This window comes from Myotis brandtii, unplaced genomic scaffold (assembly GCF_000412655.1).
Source record: "Myotis brandtii unplaced genomic scaffold, ASM41265v1 scaffold351, whole genome shotgun sequence".
NCBI classification, from domain to species: domain Eukaryota; kingdom Metazoa; phylum Chordata; class Mammalia; order Chiroptera; family Vespertilionidae; genus Myotis; species Myotis brandtii.
The window spans coordinates 948,400-975,392 of record NW_005363502.1 but is presented as its reverse complement, the minus strand read 5'-3'; the positions used below and the strand labels follow the sequence as shown (position 1 = coordinate 975,392).

At 41.2% G+C, this 26,993-nt stretch overlaps 1 protein-coding gene across 4 annotated transcripts in view; it reads left to right on the top strand.

The window, feature by feature from the left end:
* Positions 1-26,993, top strand: part of CHD7 (chromodomain helicase DNA binding protein 7) — a 122,971-nt gene that overhangs the window by 70,422 nt on the left and 25,556 nt on the right. For 3 of the 4 annotated variants that reach the window (XM_014544100.1, XM_014544098.1, XM_014544101.1), the window contains 15 exons: positions 338-393; positions 6,555-6,669; positions 9,849-9,932; positions 11,395-11,532; positions 11,626-11,747; positions 12,095-12,338; positions 13,477-13,653; positions 14,620-14,763; positions 15,825-16,080; positions 21,498-21,708; positions 22,235-22,430; positions 22,730-22,897; positions 23,138-23,317; positions 26,161-26,271; positions 26,360-26,565. In XM_014544100.1, the coding sequence (XP_014399586.1) occupies positions 338-393; positions 6,555-6,669; positions 9,849-9,932; positions 11,395-11,532; positions 11,626-11,747; positions 12,095-12,338; positions 13,477-13,653; positions 14,620-14,763; positions 15,825-16,080; positions 21,498-21,708; positions 22,235-22,430; positions 22,730-22,897; positions 23,138-23,317; positions 26,161-26,271; positions 26,360-26,565 (2,408 nt within the window). Of the gene's footprint in view, positions 1-337; positions 394-6,554; positions 6,670-9,848; positions 9,933-11,394; positions 11,533-11,625; positions 11,748-12,094; positions 12,339-13,476; positions 13,654-14,619; positions 14,764-15,824; positions 16,081-21,497; positions 21,709-22,234; positions 22,431-22,729; positions 22,905-23,137; positions 23,318-26,160; positions 26,272-26,359; positions 26,566-26,993 lie in introns of all 4 variants that reach the window. The other variant, XM_014544099.1, reaches the window with a different exon arrangement.

Genomic DNA, 26,993 nt, shown 5'->3' with positions numbered 1-26,993 from the left:
AGAAAATGGTACACTTGGCGTCTACTTAACACTGTGGGTTTGGCAGGAAGCCAGATTTGGGGTCAGGTTGTTGTGAATGAAGCTGCATGTGGTTAGGGAGGAGTTAAAATGATTCATGTCTTAGAAGCCTTAGCACGTCGAGCAACGTGCAAGGGCCTAAGTGTGTCGGTCTACAACCCCCGGCTGCCCACCAGCTCACAACGTGCTCGTTGCTACCAGGACGGCCTTTGCTGCCTCTGTCATTCCCATTTCATGTGCGGGTGGGAGTAACCCTTTCCTTTTGGAATATTCCAGTAGATGGTTTTAAGTATGTGCCTGAAATTTTCTTTCGTTGCAGAAGGAATCTGGAGAGGAGGTAGAAGTTGAGGAATTCTATGTGAAATACAAAAACTTGTAAGTAGATTGTGATTTATTTTTTTGGATTGGGGAATATATTTTTTGAAGTACTAAAAAATGCTTTAAAAATATTGGGAAAATAAAAAATAATTGGGAATTTGGAAACTGAGGTGTGATTTATTTAGAACTTTGAAGACCATTGCCTAATACCTTTTGATATTTCATGAATTTAATTTTCTGGAAAAGGTGTAATGGGTGTAAAGGTGGACTAACTCTCATGCATAACCATGAAGTTCTTTTTAGAGGGGTAAAAACTCCTACAGTAAGAGAAAGTGAGTAGCAATACTACTCACCTATCCTCTGAGGAGGGGTTTCACCCTGTGGGGCTCCCCTTCCTCCCCTCTCTGTGTGTGGGATGCTGGGCACTTGAGGCGAGAAGTCCACCGTCAGGCCAAAGCCCTAGAAAACCGTGACATCACTCACATGTCGAAATGCAGTGAGCTATGTCTACCTGTTTTTGTTTCTAATTTTTGTTCGGTGAAGTTGAATTGCATAACTTTTAAAAAACTGAATTGAAAACACTGTGTTGTTCTGCATTGTAGATGTAGGCAGTTTACTAGGACTGAACACACATTTTGGCGAGACAGCATCGTTTTAAGGGTCAGTAGTCATCTTGCTGAAGAAGACTAAGGACGTTTTCTAACCTAAGTAACAGTCACAGGGCAAGGACGAGAATACTCACTGATAACATAAACATTAAATTTTTTTTAAACGTTCTAGGAGAAGGAACTCAAATACCATATTAATAAATTCCAGGGTTTAAAGACAGGCTTTTGGAGTTACTGTCCACACAGCCTAAGAAAACTTACCCTACCCTCGATAATAAAAGTATCAGCCTCGTGCTTTTTATCCTTCTGCAGTGTTGCACGTGGCATTGTGTTAATGAACCGGTGCACTTCTGAAGTTCTGTGAGCAAAACCTTTTACCTAGTAAGAAGATGAGGAAGCCTCTTACCAGTGTACAGTGAGAGTACAAGGAAACACGGAGTCTGGCAATAAAAAATGTTCAGTAAACATTCGATGTCGTCATCATTTGCTACTCAGAGCACAATGAGTTTACACAGTTGGAAATTATGAGTATGACATGATTTTATATAGTCGTATAAAGAGTGTGGTAAGGGTAGGTAAGGAAGAGTTAACAAAGTAAGCCAGAGAGAGTGAGTTCTTGGTACACTTACCAAATTAAAGTTAGAGCAAAGGTGCTTAAGTAATGATTCCATAAAAGGCACCGGCAGGTAGGCATCCACTAAATCAGGGTGGGGCAGTGGGACCTGGGGTGCTGGTCATAGAAACATCTCACCTGGCTGGCACAGCCCCAGAGGAGCTCATGGTGCTCCGGACCAGGGACCGTTGCCAGGCCGGGGGACCAGCCGTCCTTCGTCAGTCAGATGAGAGGACGCAAAGGTTCTAAAACAACAGCTTTCCTAGCTGACATTATTGGGATCTAAAGGAAATTAAACTGTCCATAAAATGAACAGTTTCTGTTAACCTTTTTTTTTTTTGGACTTAATATCAGTTTTACAGGAGTAATGCAAAAATGGTACAAAGAATTTGTTTTTCTTTGTGTAATTAAAAAGTGCCTTGTAGAAAGATACTTTGAAATAAATGTGATAATGGCTGCTAAGTGGTGATTTAGTGATTTCATCACTCCTAAATTTATTAGTTGGGTTTCAACTATAAGGAAGAGCTTTAACCTTTTTACCCATTTGCTTATTTATAGCCGTGCAGACTTGTGGCGTTTTACTTGACTCCGTGGGTCATAATTCTTTATTATCATTTACTTTGCTCGCAGTATCCCAGATTTGACCATTGGGAGCCCCTTCAGTCTGGCCCCTCTCTCCTTTTGCCTTGGCCCGTCTTCTCTGAGCTCTTCCTTACTTGCTGACACAGGACGATGCTCCAGACTCCTCTGGCAGTTTTCTTAGATGTGCTCATGGCTGCTGGGGAGTCATGCTTGGCCCTCTCAGTGGACAGGGCTAAGAGGGGGGTGCTTATGTCGGTGTGTGCCCTTACGTGCATGGACATGTGTATGTCTCTGTGACATATATACACACGTCACACACATATATGTTAATTACATAAACACACACCTCTACCTACCAACCTAACAGCAGTAAAAAACAGTGCCTTTATATTGATAACTTCCAAATTTATTTCAACACCACAGGGTTTATTCTATCCTTTCCCCTTCTAATATTAATAACTCCCTTCTTTGACCACAAGAAACCTGACTCTTATTTTCTATAATATGTGTGCTTATTTGTCAGTCCTAGAATATACAGGAAGTGGTTTCAGAATGACTAGACCATATTTCTGTGAAAAAGAAGCCTACTAACAAGTTCATTTGGTATTTGTTTATAGTTTTTTCAATTTAGCCTGAGGGTACAGAGGCTAAATACTTTGTTCAAAATTTCCTTGGGTTCTTTTCCTCCTCCTGCCCCCTTTCAGTGTGGTTATTTATTTGCTACATAGTTTGGTTCATTAGTTTCTGTTTGTATTTGTATTCCTTTTTAGCTCCCTGCCCCCAGTCTTACTGATACATATAATTCAAGTTCATGAAATATTCACTGGTTCAAAAATCAGAATTACACACCAAAGAAGTGTTACCCCCCTCTCCACCCCATTCCTGCTTTCCTTCTTATTAATCCCAGATTTATCCTTTCCAAAATTTTGCCATGAACATGCATAGATATGTGTATGTGTGTATGTGCATATATACATATTACACATATAAAATATAATACTTATTTCTCCCTTTTTTGCACACAAAAGAATAGCATATTAGCAGTATACATTTGCACTTTGCTTTTTTCACAAGACTACATTCTGGAAATGACTTGACAGTTCATAAGGTCTTCTTCATTCTTTGTTACAGCTACATAGTACTCCATTGCATGGCTATATCATAGCTTATTCAGCCAGTCTCCTCTATAAGTGGCTTCTGATAGTTTATAGTAACAGATAATGCTGCAGTAAATATTCCCACACCTGTATATTTTCGAATGGTTGGAGGCATAGCTTCAGGGTGAATTCCTAGAAGTGGGATTGCAAGATCAGAGGCCGAAGGTACATGCGGCTCTGTCATTGCCACATTTCCTTCCATAGGCTTGTGTCGGTTTGCATCCAGTCCGCAATGGCAGAGAGCACCCGCTTTCCCTCAGTCTTTCCAACAGAGTGCAGTTTACTTTCTACTTTTTGTGAGAAATTGTATTTCAGTGTAGTTCCAAGTAGCATTTATTTTTATTCTGAATGAAGTCGAACATATTTTCATAAGTTTAATGGCATTGTATATCCTATTTTGTCAGTTGTTTGTTCATGCCTTTTGCTCATTTTTCTGTTGTGCTCTCCTCAATTTTTAAGTATTCTTTATATGGGATATTAGTTCCTTATCTGTGTTGTATATTGCAGCTACCTTCCCTCACCCCCAGTTTCGATTGTCTTTTAACTTTATTGCATTGTAAATTTAAATATCTATATTTATACAGTTATACCTATTAATCTTTTCTTTTATTGGGACTGGCTTCTGAGTCACAGTTAGGAAGCCTTTCTCTGCATCCAGGTTAGAGAGGAATCGCCGTGTTTTCCTCCAGACTCTAGAGCTCGCATGGATTCATTGTCTGTGTGTAGGTGCCTCATCCACTTGGTGTTTATCTCTGTCCCAGCTATTTGAGGTGCAGCTGTTTTGTACTAAAGATACATATTTATTTGACTCTGTATCTGTGGTTTAGTCTAATCCTTTCGTCGTGAGCCTGTGCACACTGTTTTCCTTATAGAGGTTTTACAGTGTATTTTAATATCTAGATTCCCCTAAGATCGTTTCCATTTTTAATGTTTTCTTTGATATTCTTGCATGTTTACTTTAATATTTAGTTCAGCATTAAATTGTCTTGCCCCATAAAAATGCTTGTTTATATTTTTATTTACATTGTGTTGATTTGCAAATTTATAATGTTGATTCAGACTGTCTAAAAACAAGGATATCTTTACAGTTGGTTCAACTCTAATTTTGTGTCTGTTATAGGAGAGTTTTAAACATGTCCTTATATTAAGTTTCACACGTTTCTTATTAAACTTACTAGTATTTTATCTTTGTTGATATTATAAAAGAGGTTTTCTGTAACATGACATCTTCTCACTTGTTATTATTTGTGTGAATGGAGACTGTTGACTTAACTTTATATCTTGCTACATTACTGGAATTATTTTATATTTTGAATTAATTTTCTAATTGATTCTCTAGGGTTTTCCAGTTATGCAATTATATCATCTACAAATAGAGATAGTTCTACTTCTTATTGTATTGCTCCTCCTGCTTTCTCTCATCTAATGGCATTGGATAATGCCTTGAATATGATGTTGAATAATAGTGGGGAGAGAGCCCACCCTTCACTTGTTTCTGATCTTGGTGAAAAGCCTGGGGTGGGGTTTTCTCCTTATAGTGAAGCAGAGTTACTGACCGAAAACTTCAGCCCAGTTTGTGAGAGAGAGAAGCACTGTGCCCACCTCCCGGTCACGCCGGTGGTGGCCTGTGCCCACCTCCCGGTCATGCTGGTGGTGCTACTTCAGCCCAGTTTGTGAGAGAGAGAAGCACTGTGCCCACCTCCCGGTCACGCCGGTGGTGGCCTGTGCCCACCTCCCGGTCACGCCGGTGGTGGCCTGTGCCCACCTCCCGGTCACGCCAGTGGTGGCCTGTGCCCACCTCCCGGTCACGCTGGTGGTGGCCTGTGCCCACCTCCCGGTCATGCTGGTGGTGCTTCAGAGGCCTGCGCACTGCAGTCAAGATAAGAGCACTGACTGCACGCAGCCCCTTCCTCCCCAGGAGCTAGGAGACTGGGATAGGTCATGCTTACATTTGCTTCTGGTTATAGCAGTACAGGGTACTATATATTGAGAATTTGGAAGATCGGGGTTGAAAGTAGAAAATAAAATACTTGCAATCTTACCACCACAAAATGATCATTATTAACATTTTGATGCATTTTCATCTAGTGTGTTTTCTCTATGAATATGTATGTACAGGGTTTATGTCAATTCATATCTATATAGGCATATATATTTAAAGTCAGTGTCTCCCTCAGTCAATTGTAGTACTAAATCAGTCCTCCCTTTGAAAATGCATATTAAACATTACGTAAATATAAATGATATGATACTTAATATCATAAGTGTTCCCATATCATTAATCATTTTTGAAAGATTTCATAATGGCTGCACAGTTTCTAAGAGTAAGTACCTTGATTTTGAAAGATATATATATATATATTTTCAAGCCCCTCATTTCTTTTTAATGCCCTCACTAGTAAGAGAAATAAGTGACACTTGAGGCCATCAGGGGTAGGGAGAGAATGATGGTACTAAAGAATATTGAAATACCAAATAAAATAATGTCAAAGTTACCATAAAGCATTAACTATATACCTGTGAGTGCTGGGGAAGGAAAAGGGAGGATGGAGAGTATTGAAGTTGAGGTTAGAGAAAACACAACGTGCTCAGAGCAGGCTGGTGAGTCTGAAGGGGAGGGGATGTGCCCATTGCAAGGACAGGGTAGACATTAGAGACTGAGAATGCACAGGGAACAAGGGGCATCATGGCAGAGCTGGAAGGGCTGGGCTGGGCTGGGAGGCAAGAACTGGCTAGGAGCAGTTAGGGGCATGGGTGACCAGAGGGTGGGCGGTGGGCCCTTCTCCCTGATTGCTCTGGATAGGACTAAGTGTTAGGTTTGCCTTTGCTATTTCACATTTGAAATTTGAGTTCTTTTAACTTGATGAAAACCTTTTATTTCTCAATTAATGGTAAAAGGCTCAAAATATAAATTCATAATTAAGGCCACCCTCTAGTTTTAACTGTTTTGTATTGAAGTGTAATCCATTTACTTATAAAACATCTTGTTGTTGGGTCATTTATTTATTTATTTTATGGGAAGTGGATAAGAGAGCTGGGGGCTAGGACAGAAGGCACATTTTAGGCACTGTTACTGATTTTCTTCTTAGTCTCAAAAGTTAGTAATTATGTTGAATGTTGCTCAGCAGCCTGTATGAGTAAACAGGTTATTTTGCTAATTAGCTGTTTAGTTGACTTTGGGGGAGCTATAAAAGACATATATAATAAAGGATTCATTATTTTTCACATGTTTCAAGTATATTATTTTATTTTTTTTAGCTCTTATCTTCATTGTCAATGGGCATCTGTAGAAGATCTGGAAAAAGATAAGAGAATTCAGCAAAAGATTAAACGATTTAAGGCAAAGCAGGGCCAGAACAAATTCCTTTCAGAGGTATGAAATACCTGGTTAATTTTCAAAGTATTTACTTTATTTAAATGTTATGAATTTTGAATTTTATTAAGAAAAACTAGTTTGCCTCATTTGATGCTGTTACTTGCATATTGGTAACTGGTTATTGCCAAAAAAAATTTGTAAACAGGAAATTTCTCATTCTTCCTGTTGCTTAGTCTAGAAGATACTGGTCCTTAAGATACTGTGTGGAAATATGATGGTATGATTACAGTCTTGTAATGAAAGTCCAGTTAGTAGATATTGACAAATGTAAGTAGAAAAAAGTTCTATTAAGATTTAGCGGGTTAAAAACTCTACAGTACACATTAAATACAAGTTCTAGGAAATAAAAGTTTATTTCTTTTGGGGAAGGTATGAGGCAAACTTCTTTTGTTCAAGTCAGTGCCTCATTACAGAAAGTTCACTCGACTAATTTTCACAAATGCTGTGCTGTGGTGTAGCAATTGGCATAATATCTTTGCTATCTCCCTTTATCTTGGGTTATCAATTATGATGAGAAGGTAACCATACCTAGGGCAGGGAAGAAAAATTCACATTTTTAGGAAGGGCCAAGTTTTCCCCCAACATAGTCAACTACATTTTAAAAAAGTGCTTTCACACACTGCTTCCTGGGGGCTCTGGACTGTTGATCACCAGTTTGGTTTCACTTACAGCCTCCAGTAGATTAAAAAACACACACAAACCTTCACACTGAAAGATTAAACTTGCTGATTTCTTAGTTTTCTTTTCCATTAAGGAGTTAACAGAATATAAAATGTAAGGAAGTGTGAAATTGATGCAAAATAATACCTGTTTCACAGCCAACTCACACCCCCACCTCTATTTAGAGATAGGGGTGGGGCCAGAAGAGTGGTCAATACTTTATACCATAAAATCCTTATAATCTCAGGTGACAAGTCTGTGTTCCCCTGGAATCTGATTTTCATGCAGATTTTACATTGTTTACAGGCAGATTGTAAAGTGTGTATTCGATGGGGGATCAGGTGGTGGTGGCTTTACTGGACATATGTCTGGATCACCACTTCTGTTATTCTGAGTCGTAGGTGTCTTTGCAGTACAGTAGGTAGCACTGAGGGGAAGGGAGGTGTGCGAATGTGACTCGCTCCTTACATCTTGGAGAATATTTAGGTGATTCTCTGAAAGGGCAGTTTCTAAGAAAATAATGGGAAGTTCCATTTTTCATGCCCTTCTTAATGAAAAGAAGGTTAAATGTCTGTGACATTGGGCAAGTTGAAATCATTTAGCTTCCTTTTAGAAAGAGACACCGTATGTTCTGCTGACCTTTTCTATGGATTAGTGGCAAGGAACAGGAAAGCATGCTATGTTAACTTACCCTCGCAGCCTTGGGTCCTGGTTCTGTTTATTAAATTTATTTGGGCTGTGTTTCCTGGAGTCAGATGCACTTTAGGGACATGTGCCTGGCCTTGGCTCTGTAGCCTGTCTGTGTGGGTCTGTCTTTGTGGATCACCTACACCAAGGTCAGAATACATTATTTTGCTGGTAACTTGTCAACTAGAATCTGAAGTTTTGACTTGAATGGAAGTCTGAAAAGAGAATCCAAGTGTTAGCAGAAAAGGATAAAGGAGATTCCTTTCCTCTTTTTCTTCCGCGCGCGCGCGCACACACACACACACACACACACACACACACACACACCTGTTTGTCTATATTCCATGCATGGTCCTGGATTTAGGTTTTCCATGCTAAGTTCTGACTACTTTTACATTCTTTGTTTCACCTTATGCTTTCTTATAAGTCTGCTGCAACTAAAATCTCTGTTCAAGGAGATTATTGAAGCTGGAAATTGCATCATATGCATGATGGCATGCATAGATTATTCACCTGAAGGATAGAAATGTTTAGGAGTAAAGTTAAGGATTTAAATTCAGCAATGACAGCTTCTGTTTAAGAATGAGTTGTCTTAAAAACAGCATTTGTCATCAAAACTAGTTACTAGAAAGTTTTAGTGCTTATGCTATTGTGAATAACACACACATATTGTGTGCCTAAATCTAGACTTGTTTGACAAAGCCGGTGCATTAATATATTGATATTTTAAATTAACTGAGCATTTCAATGAATTTTTTGCCTCGCTAATCAACTCTGTGTGAAGGCCTGAGGCAGTTGAAACATATTTTTGATTTTTGGTGTATAATTCACAGCTCAAAGCACCCAAACCCAGTGTCTTAATGGAACAGTAGCCCAGAGAAGGTGTTATCCCTGAGCCTACTGTGATCGAACAGCTTATCTTTTCAACCTGCAATTCAGCGCATATGAAGTGTCTCATATGTCCTTGCAAAGCATTTTCATGCAGTTATATTACTGATAAATTAATTGATAGGAACACGATAATATGAATTTTGTTTCCTAACTTATCTGACTGATTTAAAGTATGGCTTAGACTGTAACTTCCCTTTGAGTCATATTGTGTGTTTTTTAAAAAAATATGTGATAACTTTGCAAGCAAGCAGTATTACTTTCTTTTGTAAAAATTGTTAATATATTGGCTAACCTAATTATTTAAGCCTTATTTTTGTATCCCTAATACTTTTAACTAAATGCTCTATATTCGGTACAAATAAATCATTAGAACCTTTAATGACAAGACTGTATTCAAATGAGGTACTAATATTGATTGGCAAAAGCAACCAAATATCAACTCTGTTCATACTAAAATATGAAATTCACTGGTTTCAGTGTTTTAAGCTCTGCAATAACGTTCTCTAAATGATGCTGTAAGACAGCAGACCACTCCGGGAGTTGTGAGATTCCAATAGCACGTACTGTGCATGGCTCTGGGTCTTTTTTGCAAGCTGTAGTTTCAAGAATGCTGAATGCGTCGCATGCCATCAGCCTTTTGGATTGCTCATTAGTGAATTGTAATTTCACACTTCATTTAAAATATTCTTAAACATTCTCTCACAGTAAAAAGGTTTCACACAGTAATTAAAAGACCCAGTTAACAAAGTCTGAGAAGTCTGATTTCCTCATGGGGAATGATTTTGCTAAATTGTAGCATTTCAATTAATATAAAAGAATTTGCCAAATATAAATTTTGTGTTGCTGTGACCCAAAATATTACTGCTCGGTGAAAAGTGGAATAGTGTTTACTCTCAGGAATTACATAAACATTTCAAATTGTTTTTCCTTTGGTGCAGATTGAAGATGAGCTTTTTAATCCAGATTATGTGGAGGTTGACCGGATAATGGACTTTGCACGTAGCACAGATGACCGGGGAGAGGTAACAAAAGACCATTCGTATTAGGGGGCGGAGCTCAGACAGCTTATGTGTGTTTACAGACAGGGATCGTGGCCATCCTAGGTCTGGTCCTGGTCAGAGCCTTGGATCATGGCATACTTGGTCTAAATTTAACTGAAGTTTATTGACTTACTATTAGTTTTATGACTTAATAATAGTGCTAAATGTGTTTATATGTAGTCTGGGAGCTTTTTAAAAGAAATCAATTTTCAATATGAAACAAATACATCAACATTTTGCACAATTCCAGAATATAATCAATAAAAAGAATTCAACAAGTTTCAGTATAAACCTGTTATGTAGCACAAAATTTCCTTATGTAATTAAGAGTACAGTTGTAGCAGAATGGAGTTTAATATCATCTAACATTGGACATACTTAGTGAAGTTGATGAACTTCATTTAATATGGTGCACAGAGGATGTCATAAATTAAGATCATATCAGTTACATGATATTTGACTTTTTAATTTTTTCTTATTTAGTTTTACTTGAAAAAATATGTTTCATAATATATTTACATAGTACACCAAATGGTTTTAACATCATAACCAGGTCAATGTACCTTAGTCCTGAAATGAAGGTCAACAAACCCAAACATTTTCTAGAGGAAAAGACAAAGGAAATTCCATTAATCTATATTACCCAAAATATTTTGCTCTCCAATCTTTTAGAACTCAAAACACATTATTTTTGTAAAAGATTTTTAAAATTGATTTTTGGAGAGAGAGAGAAACATTGTGTGAGAGGGGAACATCGATTGGCTGCCTCCTGCATGCCCCCTACTGGGGATTGATCCTGAAACCTGGTCATGCGCCCTGCTAGGGAATCGAACTGGCAACCTTTCAGGGCACAGTAGGATGCCCAACCAACTGAGCCACACTGGCTAGGACTCAAACACATTATTTTAAAGTGATTGGATACAAACAGTATTTCTCCCTTTAAGAAAAAGGCAGAAATCCTAATAAACTCAAGCCTTTTATTATTTTTTAAGAAACTAACCAATTATATAAATACTAGAGGCCCAATGCACAAAATTCGGAAGGTCGTCTGGTCTAATTAGCATGCTACGCTTTTATTATTATAGATATAGATATACTAAGATAATTTACTATATATGTCTGAATCAAATACCTGGTGAATGATTTGCACAGGCTCAAATTCAACTATTATTTACTAGATATTTATACTTTTTGGCTTTTGAACATTACTTATCAGTGACTTAAATAAAAATTAATTTATTCTGATAATACTGCTCAATAATACTATTTCTAGTTTAGACTTGAGACTCTATAACTAGGGACTACTTTTAAAACTTCTACCCACTAAGTCTTACTGCTGCTTGGGTGGTGTCTGTTGACAAATGAGGTAGAGCACCCATTTCCTTTATACATCAAGTATTTTGGTCAAATGAATCCGATTCTGATTCCTTTAAACGTGCCCCAGCCTGTGACTCACTACCTGGTGAAGTGGTGCTCCCTGCCTTATGAGGACAGCACTTGGGAGCTGAGGCAGGACATCGATCAAGCCAAGATCGAGGAGTTTGAGAAACTAATGTCCAGGGAGCCGGAAACAGCGCGCGTGGTAAGAGTTGGCTGAGGGTAGGGGATTTAATTTGAAAATAGCATCGTGCGGTCTTTGAGAAACCACTAATGGGATTTACTATATTTGAAACAGGAGCGACCTCCTGCTGATGATTGGAAGAAATCGGAGAGTTCCAGGGAGTATAAAAACAATAACAAACTCAGGGAATACCAGTTGGAGGGAGTAAACTGGCTACTTTTCAATTGGTACAACATGTATGTAAAACATGTTTCCTTCACTTTTAAAAAGGCCTATTGTTTTTTCCTTTGTAGTTATTGAAAGTAGTACTCAAGTAAAACTTAATAACATTTAACTCTCTACTATGATTATAATATAACAGTAAACATTGGAAGTATGCTTATTACTTATTCAACAAATAATACAGAGGTTGATAGAAGTATGTAAAAGTAATTATTTTTTGGAAATGTACTTTACTGAAGCTAAGGAAAAATCTAAGATAGGCATTTGTGAGTATAGTAATATATGTCTTGTGGAAGAAAAAAAAAGCAGTGACTAATATCTGTACTCATTAAACTTTCCTTCTTTTATTTCCTTCCCAAAGGCGAAACTGCATTTTAGCAGATGAAATGGGTTTGGGAAAAACTATCCAGTCCATTACATTTCTCTATGAGATATATTTGAAAGGAATCCATGGCCCTTTTTTAGTAATTGCCCCATTGTCCACAATCCCCAACTGGGAAAGGGAATTCCGTACCTGGACAGAGTTGAACGTGGTTGTGTATCATGGGAGTCAAGCTAGTCGTCGGACCATTCAGTTGTATGAAATGTACTTCAAAGATCCCCAGGTAAAACATCACAGGTGGTTTTGCCTGTGCTTAGTCTGTGCATTTTAAAACGTTGGGATTTAAAATGGATTCAGTGATTTGGGGGAAAGGTCTAGGTTTTGCAAAATTGAGAAATTTGCTTTAGGTTTCTTACCTAACTTATGATTGTATTATATTTCTGCACGTCATAATTACAGCTATTCATTTTTATAGCTTAATCATTTTGATTATTAGATTAAAAATAAATGAAATTTTTTACCTTGGATGATCAATGAAAATCACTTAATGTGTTGATTTGCTAATTGGCTTTCTTATGCAATTAAAAATGTAAATAGAAAGAATATTTTGTTACATTTTTGCTGGAAATGAAAAATACTAGGCACATAATTTTGAGTGACACAATGAATGAAATACATCCAAAGGGAAGAGTTTATACTTTGGCTCTTAGCAATGACTGTGAATTTTCACTTTGCTAGTTACCTGTATGCAATTATTTTGTGATGTTAACATTAAAAATTACTTGGTGAAGAAGGGAGAATAGTAATCCCTAAATTAGTTTTAAGCTCTAGGTAGTAAATGGGAGTTCTATGACTGGAAATAGGACAGAGATTTTTGTTTTACTTGTTTGTTTGCTTTAAAATCTGCCCTATAACTAATTAAAGAAGGGAAATACTGAAATTTGTTTTTTGTATTTATCTTTAAATTTGGGAAATTATTATAATTTCTATCCTAAGTGAATGTTTTTTGTTTTATTGCTTTAAAAATAAAAAATAAGTTACAATAGTAAAAGAAAGGTAAAACACTTTAAAAAGTAAAAAAGTTTTGTTTTTTTTTAAGTTAGCTTAGTACACAATGCCTTTGGCCTTTCACCTTTCGGAGTCGGTGGGATGTGACTAGAATGGGCACTCTTGGTGGCACTTTACTGTGTGTGGCTCTGTAAGGAAATTGGATCAGAAATTTTACTAACAATTTTCTAACCTCCTTGAAAAAGGAAAGATTTTAAGGCCTTCTTATACCACAACAGCTTAAACCTCCAAAATATGTGTTATTTAAAATAAAGATGTCCCCAAAGGGATAAATTCATATGTCTTATGCTCTTTATTCATCCTCAAAGTTGTTACTCTGTAATGCTAGATAATAATCAGAGTTGTTTTTATAGGGTCGAGTGATAAAGGGGTCCTATAAGTTTCATGCCATCATCACGACCTTCGAGATGATTTTGACTGATTGTCCTGAGCTACGGAATATTCCATGGCGCTGTGTAGTCATCGATGAAGCCCACCGGCTGAAGAACAGGAACTGCAAGCTGCTGGAGGGACTCAAGATGATGGACTTGGTCAGTGATCATTTGGTGATTCCATTGAACCCCTATACAACTGTCACCGGCTCAGCATTCCTGCCTGCCACTCTGGATTTGACTGATGCCTGGGGAGGGTGTTTGCAGAGTCTGTCAAATATTGTGATACATCCTCCCGCGCTTGTAGTTACACAAAAGTGGCTGCTGTCTTCCTGATTCTGACATTGGCTGGTATTCCTGCACAGTGGTATCACAGCATACTATAGTCGTGATACTTTACCTAAAATGAGTTTCAAGTAATTGCTAAACAGTTCTCAGTGTTGGATGTGTGGAAGTAGGACAAGGGCACAAACGTGACAGGGGAGCTGGTGAAAGAGCTCGTAAACAGGAGGAAATGTTTTAAAGAAATACCTGACTTGGTTCAGAGACAAAGTTAGAAATAGCATCTGTTAAAAAAACGTGATTGTGGTCTTTAAAACCAAGCCGACCACTTTGCTAGTTTGAAATTTTTGAAGAACAAAATAGGTTTTCATGTGCTGTCGCGTGTAGAAGAACTTCTTTTGTCTGCAACGTGAGTCATGCAGGAAGCAGATGGGGAGACGCGAGCGCTGTTGATGCAGAGAACAGAAAGCCATGGGAGCTTTATCTGAGCCTGGGGATTTTAGGAAAAACTTCAGCTCTGGTGCGGAAAAAGCAGACCCTTAGGGGACTTGCAAAGCCGGGGCCCTACACTATTGACCTAATGACCCCAGGAAGAGACGAAATGGCAAGACACAGTTACCACCAGGCCTGCAGTTCCAGGCGGGCCCCTCCGTGCGCATCTGAATCAGGGACCATTTTTTTTTTCTTGTATCTCCGCCTTTGTGCCTAATTCCTTTACTTTACGTAGGGTGGGTGCAGAATTAGCTGCAGAGAGAAGTGGGAACATGGGTACCTAGAGAGGCTCTGGTTTTGAGAAAAGGTTTTTGTTCTGACCTGTCACGGACTCCCCTTGCGTTCCTGCAGGAACACAAAGTGCTGCTGACGGGGACCCCGCTGCAGAATACTGTGGAGGAGCTCTTCAGCCTGCTCCACTTCTTGGAACCGAGTCGCTTCCCTTCAGAAACCACCTTCATGCAGGAGTTTGGTGATCTGAAAACAGAAGAACAGGTATTTCTCCCATCTACTTTGCATTTTAGTCATGCAAGTGAAGATGAACTCATGAAATGGCAAAGGAGTAATATTAAACTAGTGTAAGAATGTAAATGATCTTAGTTTTGTCCCCCTGCCCCGTAGACAGGTGAGCTTTATATCTCCTTTCCTTGGAGAGCCCAGGTCTTCATGACAGAGGTTTTCTTGTCTGTCTGTCCATTTGCCCTTGTGAAGGGTTGTTGATGGGTAGAGGTGTTCGTGTAATTTGCAGAGGCTGCTGTGCTGTTCAGGTTGGTGGTTTTAGTAGGTCTGCTTTTGGGAATGTTGTGTACTTTTGGGGATAGTGTCAGAAGCCATGGAAATTTGTAGAGCTGCTTGCCTCCTGGAGTTCTAAGGTCTAGTCTTAATCTCTTCTGTTAAGTTCAAAGTGAAGTCCGTTTTGTTTTGTTTTACTTTTTTCCTAAAAACTCTCTGGTGTGCTGTCCCCTAGTGCCAGTCACCCAAAAAAGGGGCTGGAGGGAGACACCTCTGCTTGCAGGACTGGCCACCTCCTGGCTTATTCGCTGTTTCTGGAAAGCAAGAGAACTCAAGCAGAGGCCCCGCCTCCTCCCCGGACACAGTCTCTTCCCTCCCCCTCATCATTGCCACCGCTCAGGACAAACAGAATTGAAAGGAAATGAGTAGATTTGGTTCTTTTCTGCTGTGTCCCTGTCAAGCCTCCTAGTTGAGTGGTCCATTTGGCATCAGATCGTTCAACCTTCATGCACTTCTCTTATGAAATCTGGAAGTTTCCTGCCTTCGTAACCTTCCTGGGCTTTTTAAAAATGGAATTTATTGGGGTGACATTGGTTAATAGTGTTATACAGGTTTCAGGGGTACAGTTCTACAACACATCATCTGTATACTGTACTGCCTGTTCACCACCCCAAGTCAAGTCTCCTTCCATCCCCTTATTGGGCTTTGACACATGAAAGTGAACGGTAAACCAATAGGATAATAATCCTGCTTTTTCTCATTAGGATATGTGTTAAGGTGCAAGCAAGTCATGACATCAGTATTTACTTAAGGTCCTTTTTTAGGTGCAAAAACTCCAGGCTATTCTAAAGCCAATGATGTTGAGACGTCTCAAGGAGGATGTAGAAAAGAACTTGGCCCCCAAAGAAGAAACTATCATTGAAGTTGAGCTAACAAACATTCAGAAGAAGTATTACCGAGCCATCCTTGAGAAGAATTTTACATTTCTTTCCAAAGGTGGTGGTCAAGCTAACGTACCTAACCTTTTAAACACTATGATGGAACTACGCAAGTGCTGCAATCATCCGTACCTTATTAACGGTAAGCCTGGCTGTCGGTAAACTTATTTCATATCATTCAAAGCGCCAGAGATCCTTTCCTCCCTCCAGACTGAGGACTTTACGGGTTGTAGTCATCACTATCCTGACGCCTCAGTGTGGCTTTCACCCCTCCCTGTCCTCTGTGCTGCCTCCTTCTGTGGTGTCTGAAGGCAAAGACCATCGCTCCTGCCGGTCCCTCCCTGAAGCAGGACCTCACCTCATCTTTCTCCTGCATCCCTATATCTGTCTCACTCGTTGAAAGGAGGTGTTAGTGCTACATGGCTTAAAAGTGTTCACAGTTAAGGAGAACTTAGCCCCTGACTGAGATTTTCTTGCTTTGTGTGTGTGTGTGTGTGTGTGTGTGTGTTGTTTTAATCAGAGAAGTTAGAGAGGAATTTTGGTGTGAGAGGCAGAGATTTATTGTCTGAAAACTTTGATCAGAGAAAATTTCAGTCTAGAGACCTTTAGCTCCAATTCCCTAAGAATGAGAGATTATTTTATGGCTTTGATAATAGTTTGTCCCTGTTGCTAATGAATACTTTATGCTCCTCCTGTCTTCTCACCTAAATTGATAGTGTTATATAACCGGCATGAGTACAAACCTGTATCATATACTTCCAAACATCATGAAAGGAATAAACATTTCATGCCTGTGTCGTGGACGAGACTTGGGAGAATACAAGAGCCTTCATTTTGTCGGGAGTTGAGATTAGGAAGCTGTTGGAAAGGGGTGGTGTGGAGACAGCCTACAGGGCTGGGAAGGATGTAGGCTGTCAGGGTTAGAACCAGGAAGGGCCTTACGCTGATGTAATAACATGAGCAAAGAAAAGGAGTCAGGAAGACAAAGGGGAACTTGCCCAAAGTGTAAAGTCCATGCAAGCAATGGTGCGACAGCAAATGTAGACGTGCTGGGACCCTGATGGGGAAGCCTCGGTGCTGGGTGATGGGATTTATCTTTAGTCCGTAGGCATTGGAGGACCACAGCCAGTGTCTAAGCTGAGGGATGGTTAGAAATGCGATTCAGGATCATGGATCTGGCAACATCATATGAGACAGATGGGAGTCGGGAAAGATAGGCAGGTGCAACAACCCGCTAGGGGGCTGGTGCTGTCATCCAGGTGGAGTTAAGGTGGGGCAAGGAGAGCTGATAGCCCACTCACATGGGTGCTTGTGCTCGGTGACCATTGGCCAGCAATGCCGTTAGGTTCCTTTCCAGGGAGAAGGAACACGCCTGCTTTGTCTCTGTCACAATCCATGAGGTTCACGAGCAGCTAATTTAAAGAGTTCCTCATCTTTTCTTCTTCCATAACTTACACTGTCAGCCACCTCGGCTCCAGAAGATCCTGTTACTAAATGACACATGGCCCACACCTGGGAGGCGGTCTCCGGGTGGCACCTGGGGCCATCGCTGTGGGGGACAGCAGCGCATTTCCTTTTCAGACTCTGCTTTTAGCTTTGTCTTTTAAAGAGAGTATCATGTGTGATAATTATATGTTTTATGCCACCAACCTGCTAATCACCATGTGTTTAAGAGCCTGGATGGCCATTTATGGTGAGTGCCAGACAGCCTGTTCCTGAGTTGGGGAGATGGAGTTGGGGCTTAGGGCAATTGATGGTATGAGTAAAGACACACACACCCTTTTGCATTTAATATCTGGTGACAAGAAAATGAGGGGAAGTCGCCTCCAAGGGGAAAGAAAAGGTGCTCACAAAAGGGATAAAATGCTGCCAACAGGGTGTGTGGGGAAGGATGATTTCAGTGAAGGTTGCCAGGTCTCCACTCCCAGTTCCACTGAGTTTACCTTGTTTGGTTACATGCTAATGCATGCATTGAGCATTGAGAGGCGGGGGTTTGGGTGCCAGGGGGTGTTCTCTGTAGCTGATGCTCTCTGGGGTCACCCTCTATCTCTTATTGTTTGCCAGAGGCTCTTAGGACTTCTGAGGCTTGCATCTGTGGCAGTTGTTCCAACTGGTCACACCTTGAGCTCAGCATCTCTGTCCTTAATTTATGAAGTGTCTGTTAAGCAGGTATACTTATATGCCTTTATGTTGAGAAATTGTACCCCAAAATACACACACACACAAGCACACACATACACACATTAGGTGTCACAACTTCACAGGTGACTTCTGTAGGTCTGTGTTTCACAGAGGCGGCTCCAGGGCCAGTGCTGGCCACTCCATCCACAATCTGGAGTGGAGAAAAGACTGACACAGCGCCCCCCCCCCCCTACGTTTGCTGTGCAGATAAAGGAGGTTAAATTGAAAGTTGTATCGGTGGTGGCAGAGTAAAGCAGCCCTAATCAAACTAACACTCAGTTCAATAACGCACAATGTTTCTGAAGATGTGGGAAACAGAAACAGCTATAAGTTGAAAGGGGTAACATAAGTAAAGCAGAAAAAAAATTGGGAGTGATGGTAGCACACAAGTTAAATATAAAAGAAATGTTTTGAATGTGCATTAAGTGCTTACGTGGTTGGAACAATGTTTGGTGCACTGTAAACACTCAGAGTGTTGCTAGTTGTTTTTTCTTGCTAAAAGTTAAGCAGGTAACTGAGTAACATAAATGGCAATACTATTTTGGGCCCAAGCTTCATTAGAATGGAATGCTCAATTTTAGGTTCACTATGTGAGATAAAAATAATGTTGAAAACTTCGTCAAGGTCCCCTAATGGTTAGGGGTGACTTGAGACGGTTGTTGTTACTGTTGGGGGTAGGAGGAGTGTAGAGAATTGTGAGCAGGAAGAAAACAAGACTGAAGCTAAGATGCCGGAATGAATTTCAGAGAGAAAATAGTAACTTGTTTTTTTTAATCTTCAAAAGAAAATAATTTCTTGTTTGGTTTTGGCTAACATAGTAGATGACGTTGCAATTACTTCCCTTACAGTGCCCGCCTATTAGAGTGGAAAGTCTTCCACACTCATTTCAAGAATGTCTTTGATACACATACACACACATTTTTAATTGTAGTATGATTGGTACCTTAATTTAAAACAGTGCCAACAAAAACATATTTTGGCTTCTCAGTTCATTTTCCGATTGATATTTACAACTAACTTCAAGGTAAATCTAACAGATAAACTTGAGAATTTGGCTGTGACATCAGAATGTCGAAGTTGCCTCCCTCGCCTACACCTTCCTATGCCCCTTCCCTTTAGTCTGGCCATAATAAATCCAGTGCCAATAGGGAATCACATAGGGAATATGTTTGCTGATGTTTTAAAATGAAGTATTATTAGTGTAAAGTAGCTGCCACTTAAGAACCAGAATTCATGACAAAGACCTGAATTGATTGGTTCAGTCAATAGTAGCTTTTATCAGGTAAGAAAAGAATATATTTTAAAATTTTTTTAAATATATTTTAATTTTGATTGTTCTTCATAAGATGAGAAATTACTGAAAAAGGAGAAAAGTTATTTTTTCATCTCTGCATAAATTTAAGGTGAAAAAGAATAAATTTCTCTACTAAATTGACTGAATTATTTGTTTTTTAAAATTTTTTACTAAAATAATCCAAACATGTCTGATATTTACTTTGTCAAAAATGATTACTTCATTTTTGAAATCTATTCATTGACCATTAACTTGTTTTAAACTAAAGCTATAAAAATTTTTGAGTATAGATTATAATCTTAATGTGGACAAAATAACTATCCAAATATCAAAAGAGTAAGACCTCTGTCTTCCTGAGTTGCAAAGAGCTTATAATATATTATCTCACAAGAACAAACTTGTAACAACACCTAATGTCGTATGTGGACTTACGTCTATTTCTGCTGTCTGCCGAAAATCTTCTTGTCCTGAATATAGAACCTACATTTTCTAAAGTTTATGTTTTGAAAAAGTTACTGAACTTTATTCAAGAACCTGCCTGCTGCTACTGTTCTTAAATAGCATTTTGTTTTTTACATTTTTTTCTAGTAAAACCTTTGCCCTTTTTTTTTTTTTTCACTTGGAGGAAAATCCTGCCCATTAGCCTGTCACGGTGTGGAGAGGGGAGTGAGCGGCTGGCATTTCCTGCCGGTCCCCCTAGTAAGCAGTAACTGTGCTTTCCAGGAGGCCTCGGTGCTCGGGAAAGGCATTGAGTGGCTGTAATTGGCTCTCAGTGAGATTCTTGGTTGATGAATTATTAACAAGCGTTATTTGTGCCCACGACCATGTCATAACTTAATTTGTACAAGGCCCTTAAATGGAAAGAGGGGCCACATTTGCTGCGTCGGCCGCCCTTACGGAAGGACCGACCGTCCGAGTGGCTTGGTGGCCTACCTCACCTAACCTTTCAAATCCTCCGAGGTTGTGTATCCCCTTCAGGTGCACAGTAGTTAGTCCACATGTTTACAACCAGGGGTAACCAGAGTAGTTTACAGTTTCTGACACGGTTTAAGGAGGGAACCAATCCCATTAGATGGGTTTGTTGGTTTGTATTTCCTAAGAATAGGTGACCGCACCCCTGTCCTGAGGGAGAGGAGCTGAGCAGGCAGCCATGCCCTGATTAACCCCCGGGAGGGGAGGAGGCCCGACGAAGCTGCCTAATTCTAGTTAAGCCACCTAAGCAGTAGAAGGAGGCTTAGCCTGCTGCTCCCAGGATGAGGGTGGGTTTGGGGTCAGGGAAGGAGGTGTGACCAAGATGTCATTCTCTTGAGGCTTCTCTCTCTGATGCCCCCCAAATATTTGAACAAACAGAAATCTACATGAGGCTGTGATGAAAAGAGGGTTAGGCATAGAAATCTTACATGAACCAGGTATATTTTATTTTCAAAGTTTTTTGAGCTTTGAATAATTCAAGATTGCATTTTTGTCCCTTATGAAATTATCAGGTGAGAATGACTATGGAAGGAGATTACAGTAGAAATATCCCCTAAAAAAAAAGAAGTCCCTAAAAAATATCCTGAACAATGAATTCCCTTTTGTGGCAGTCCTTTGGGCTGTGTTATTGTACAATTATAAACACCAACTGCTGCCCGTACACTGTACTTGTTAGAATTCTATCTGCTTGTTTCTTGGTTTCAGAACAGATTTTGTGTTTATATTCAGCCAGTAAACAGGTCTTTGTTTCTTCAGCCATTTAGGTTCCACATTTTCTGTAGGTACCTGGCCCTTGGCTTGTTTCTGCCACTTCTGGCCTGCCAGTCTGTTGTTGAAATTCTGTTTCTACAATCAGCGCACATTTGTTTGTTGTGGAAAATGTGGTTTTTCCCTTCCAATGCCTAAACGTGTTGTGCTGAAAACTTTGATCCCTTTTATGCTTTCCCGGTTTCGTGTAGACCGAACTTCGAGGGAGGGGTGGGTTCGTGTTCGTAAACATGAGCGCGGTGGTCCGGTTCCCACAGTTTGCCGTGGGCTTTGAAAGCTAGTTCATTGTTTTCAGTAATAAAAACCTTTTACTGTATTCATGTTATGCTGTCCAATCTCTGCAGGTGCTGAAGAGAAAATTTTGGAAGAGTTTAAAGAAACACACAATGCAGACTCTCCAGATTTTCAGCTCCAGGCGATGATCCAGGCTGCTGGCAAGCTAGTGCTGATTGACAAGTTGCTGCCAAAACTGAAGGCTGGTGGCCACAGGGTGCTTATCTTTTCCCAGATGGTGCGCTGCTTGGACATACTGGAAGACTACCTCATTCAAAGACGGTGAGGCCCTGGCTCCGTAAGAATAAAAAGGAAATTCAGAAGTGCCCTTGCACAGGGCTCGACGCGGTTCACCTCGGAGTGATACCTGTGCTGAAGGGGGCGGGGTGGGACATCACATCTCTTTTTTAAAGGCTGTGGATGTACGCGGCAGGCGCTCTGTGTAATGGCTGCCGTAGGTCTGCGCGATTTTGTGGACAATTTTGTTTCCCGTTTCTTTCATTTGACCGGGGGAGACTAGTTCTGACCTAAAATTGAAATTGTTTGTTATTTTACTGTTGGAGGTGTCAGCTATTTTTAGAGGTTAGATGTTTCAGTGGAGAGGAAGTAAAATAAAAATGTAATCTCCGGGCATTCGAACCAGTTGTGTGAAAAACAACAAAACCCATTTGCTCTGAAATTGCTTCTCATACATAATATCATCGTTAATCTATATCCCAAATTGTATTACTGTCTTAGAAGTAAAAGAAAGGAGCAGGTGTATTGTAGCGGTCTGCCAGGCCTCCTTGCTCATACTGACCTCTTCCAGGTACCCGTACGAAAGGATCGACGGCCGAGTGAGAGGCAACCTGCGCCAGGCAGCTATTGACAGATTCTCCAAACCTGACTCGGATCGGTTTGTTTTCCTCCTGTGCACTCGGGCAGGCGGTTTAGGCATTAATCTTACTGCTGCTGATACCTGCATCATCTTTGATTCTGACTGGAATCCCCAAAATGACCTCCAGGTAAACATGCAAGAGAATCTTCCCGATGCCTTTTTTTTTTTTTTTTTTAAAGCCATTCTGCTGTGACGGCGAATCCCCGTCAAACCAATAAATTAAAGTCATGTAGTCACTCAGGCGGTATCCCATGATGGGGGCAGATGAACCAACTAGTAATCAATTTATTAATAATGTAAAAGCAGTTTCTTTGTGTGTTAACCCTCTTCGAAGCCGCACCTCTGTTCGTTGGAACAGCAGATGCTCTCATAACTGACGACGGAGCCTTTCTTTCTTGGTAGCCATCAGTTCCCCTTTTCTTCCAGGCCCAGGCAAGGTGTCACAGGATAGGACAGAGCAAATCCGTGAAAATCTACAGGCTGATCACACGAAATTCTTATGAAAGGGAGATGTTCGACAAGGCGAGTCTGAAGCTCGGTCTGGATAAAGCTGTGCTGCAGTCCATGAGCGGAAGGGAAAACGCCACCAACGGGGTAAAGCCTCCCGCGCCCACCCGGCCCCTTCCCTTCTCCGGCTCCCGGCTGGATGTGGCTCATAGTGAGAAATGCTCCAGCATCAGCTTGTTTTCCAAGCTCAGCATTTCTTTTAAGCACTATTTCCACCTCGAATGTCCTTGTTGGAAGTTAGGTTTATCCTCCTCTTTGAGAAAAAAAAAATTGTTTAGTCTAAAAACATTTCAACTCTATATTATTTTAAATATCTCTCTAAAACAGGTACAACAGCTTTCCAAGAAGGAAATAGAGGATCTTCTGCGAAAGGGGGCCTACGGTGCGCTCATGGATGAGGAGGACGAAGGGTCTAAATTCTGCGAAGAAGATATCGACCAGATTCTCCTGCGGCGAACCCACACCATCACCATCGAGTCTGAAGGGAAGGGCTCCACCTTTGCTAAGGTGCGAATCGATCGGAAGAGGCAGGCTTTCTACAGACGTTTAATAGAGTTCGCACGCAGCACTCTGTGAAGCGCTCCGGAGTTGCACACGGAACGTTTGCCTTCTTATCCCGAGTCAAGAAATTAATTAACTCCCTGTGGAGCTCCTAATGCATAAAAGCTCCTTTGTTTGTGTTTTGGGTCCTGTTCTATCATACGGCACCTGTGGTCGCTCTCACCTTGGCCTCAAAGCTGCTTCCCGGCTCCCAGGCTAGACCTTTACCTGTGGCCTTGACCCCAGCCTCTCCACTTCTTGAGATCTGATTGCTGACGTAGCCTCTGCAACAACCCGGTCACTCCCATCTGCCTTCCCCTCCAGCTTCAGTGCCATAACTCTGCTTTCAGAGCTGGAATCCACACAAGCATCATTCGTACCAGTTGTCTCGCTGCCTCCCTTCCTACTTCTTTTTCAACCTCCAGCTGCACCGTCCCCCCACCTCCTCATCAGACCAGCTCCGGCAAAGGTCACCACTCAGAGCCACTCCAGCAAGCGCCCCTCTGAGGCTTCCCCTGCATATTGACCTACCTGCCCTTCCACACCCAGGCCCCACATACACTTATTGTCAATAGCTTTATTGAAGTGCAACTTGCTGGCCATAAAATTCACCTTGGCCTTATTTACAGACTCATGTAACTATCACCATCACCCCAGGAAGATCCTGATGCCCATTAACAGTCCTGTCAAGCGTGCATGCGTGTGTGTGTGTGTGTGTGTGTGTGTCCTGCCAAATCCTTGGCAACCACTAATCTACTTTCTGTCTCTATAGATTTGCCTGCTCTGGACATTTCAGATACATGGAATCATGCAACCTGTATTTTGTGTCTGGCTTTACTCACTCAGCACAATGTTTTGAGGGTCATCCGTGCTGTAGCCCAGATCAGTACTTGCTTCTCATTGCTGAGCCGTGTTCCATTATATGTCTGTGCCTCATTTACCAGTGGAAGATGGACATTGAGGTTGTTTATTTATTCACTAGTTGATAGTGAGATTTTTGGTCGTTATGAATAATGTTGTTATGAACATTGGCATACAAGTCTCTGTGTGGACGTATGTTTTTGTTTCTCTTTCGTGTATACCAGGAATGGACTTGCTGGGTCATGTGTTAGCTCCATGTTTAACCCTTGAGGAACCTACCAGACAGTTTTCCTAAGTGAACGTACTGGTACCTTTGCTTTCCGACTGGCAGTGTTTTTAGGATTCTAGTTTCTCCACAGCCTCAGCAACACTTTGTATTGTCTGGCGCTTTGATTACAGTCGTGTGCGTCAGTGGGATGTGAGAGCCTCATGGGTTAGAGCCCCATTTCTCTGATGCCTGGAGCATCCTTTGCTTGTGGCCCTTGTGGATCATCTTTGGAAAAATGTTCTAATTCTTTGCTCACCTTTTGAGTTATTTGTCTTTTTATTCTTGAAGCTTAAGAATTCTTTATATATTCTGGATAAAAGTTCCTCATCAGATAATACAATTTGAAAATATTTTCTTTTGGTCTTTTCTTAATGGTGTTTAATTTTAAACACCCTTTTTTTCTTTTATTGTATTGTTTGTGCTTTTGCTGCATTGTCTAAACTGAAGTTAACAAAGATTTGTCATCTTCTCAGAGTTTTATAGTTTTCACGCTTACATCCAGATCTGTAACCATTTGAGTGAGTGTTCGTGTGTGGTGATGTTGTAAGACCGTCCACCTCCTTTCGTATGCGTGTGGCCATCCAGTCATCCGGCTCCTCCTTCTCTGGGCTCTGTGGTCCAACACCTCCTCCCTCATGTCTCTGCCTACACATACACACCTGTTCGTTCACCTGATAACACCGTTCAGATGCCAAAGTTGGATGCTGCCGTTTTTCCTGGCTTCCTCCTCCTCCTTCATGCTTCACATTTAGCTAGGATCTCACTCCTTCCAATTTACCTTTTAAAGAATCTTTGTCCGTTTCTGTTAGAACTGTCTTCAGTCTTCATTATTTCCTCCCTAAACGACAGTAGCCTGTTCTACCCCATTCTACCCTCCACGCTCCGACAGCGGTGCCTTTGCCTGTGGTGCTGTCCGTGGTGATGTCCCCAAGCAGAGTTGCTGTTTCCTCAGGATAGAGTTGGGACTCTGTTTACAGGACACGCAAGGCCTGCCTTACTAGCCTCCTGTTTGGCTTACTCTTCTTTTAAAAAATATATGTTGTTACTAATTTCAGAGAGGAAAGGTGAGGGAGAGAGATAGCAATATCCATGATGAGAGAGGATCATTGATCGGCTGCCTCCTACACACCCCCTACTGGGGATCGAGCCTGCAATCTGGGCATACACCCTGACCGGGAATTGAATTGTAACCTCCTGGTTCATAGGTCAATGTTCAACCACGAGCCACGCCAGTGGGGCTGGCTTACTCTTCTTGATTACCCTCACCCCGGCCACAGGACACAGCACCTCTCTGCTCCTCTGTGCTTTGAGCTTTCAACAGTCTGGTGCAGGCATTATTTTCTAGAGAGCCTGTTCTCCCTTCCCAGCAATGCCCTCCCTGTCCCTTCCCCCCCACCTGAACCTGGTTAGGGCCTTTCTCTGTGCATCAGTCACATCTGTACATACCTTTGTTACCTATGGTTTGGTGTGCTGCACAGTCACCTTTTCTTTCCTGATCTGCCTCACCCCTGGCCTGTGAGCTACCCGAGGGGTGGTCTTTGTCCCAGTGCCATCGACGGCGGCATCTGGCACACAGTGGAGGAAGGCAGGCATGTTTGAGTGAATGGATAAACAGGAGCTACTCTGCATTTTACCTCTGAGAAAGGCATCTCAAAGTAACGCATATTTTCCCCCCTTTTAGGCCAGTTTTGTTGCATCTGGAAATAGGACAGATATCTCCCTGGATGACCCAAATTTCTGGCAAAAGTGGGCTAAGAAGGCCGAGTTGGATATTGATGCCTTAAATGGGAGGGTGAGTGAGAAGTTCCATTCACTCCCTATCTGATCTAACCCCAGGCCGCTCTGATAGAAGTTTCAAGTATGTCTGCCGTCTGTTTTAGAACAACCTGGTCATCGACACCCCGAGGGTGAGGAAGCAGACCAGGCTGTACAGTGCGGTGAAGGAGGACGAGCTGATGGAGTTCTCAGACCTGGAGAGCGACTCCGAGGAGAAGCCCTGCGCGAAGCCCCGGCGGCCGCAGGACCGGTCCCAGGGCTACGCCCGGAGCGAGTGCTTCCGGGTGGAGAAGAACCTGCTCGTCTATGGGTAGGTCGGGCCTGTGGGAAACGGACTTTTACTTTAAAAATAGTTAGAATTCCAGTGGGCATAGGAAAGCCGTATCTGCGTTTGGATTTCTGTGGCTCCTGTAGTCAGGTGAACTCTGCAGCGACTGGAGGGCCCGGGGCGTTTGGTTAACGTGCTCAACGTTGCTCAGGTCCTCGAGGGTTTGAAGGAGCACGAGTTTGTCCCTAAGGAATTAGGTCAGATCCCAGTTTACTGTTGATTATTAATAACTCGGAACAAAGTCTCAGAATTACGGCATCTTTTCTCCTTTAGCTTCACATGAAATTTACTACCACAGTAATCTTTTAACACTTTTCTGTTATAAAAATTTGTTAACGGCAATGATCTCACTTACGAAGCTCTCCAACAGATGGTCATTTCAGGTCTCTGAAGGTGTCAGCTCTGCGTCC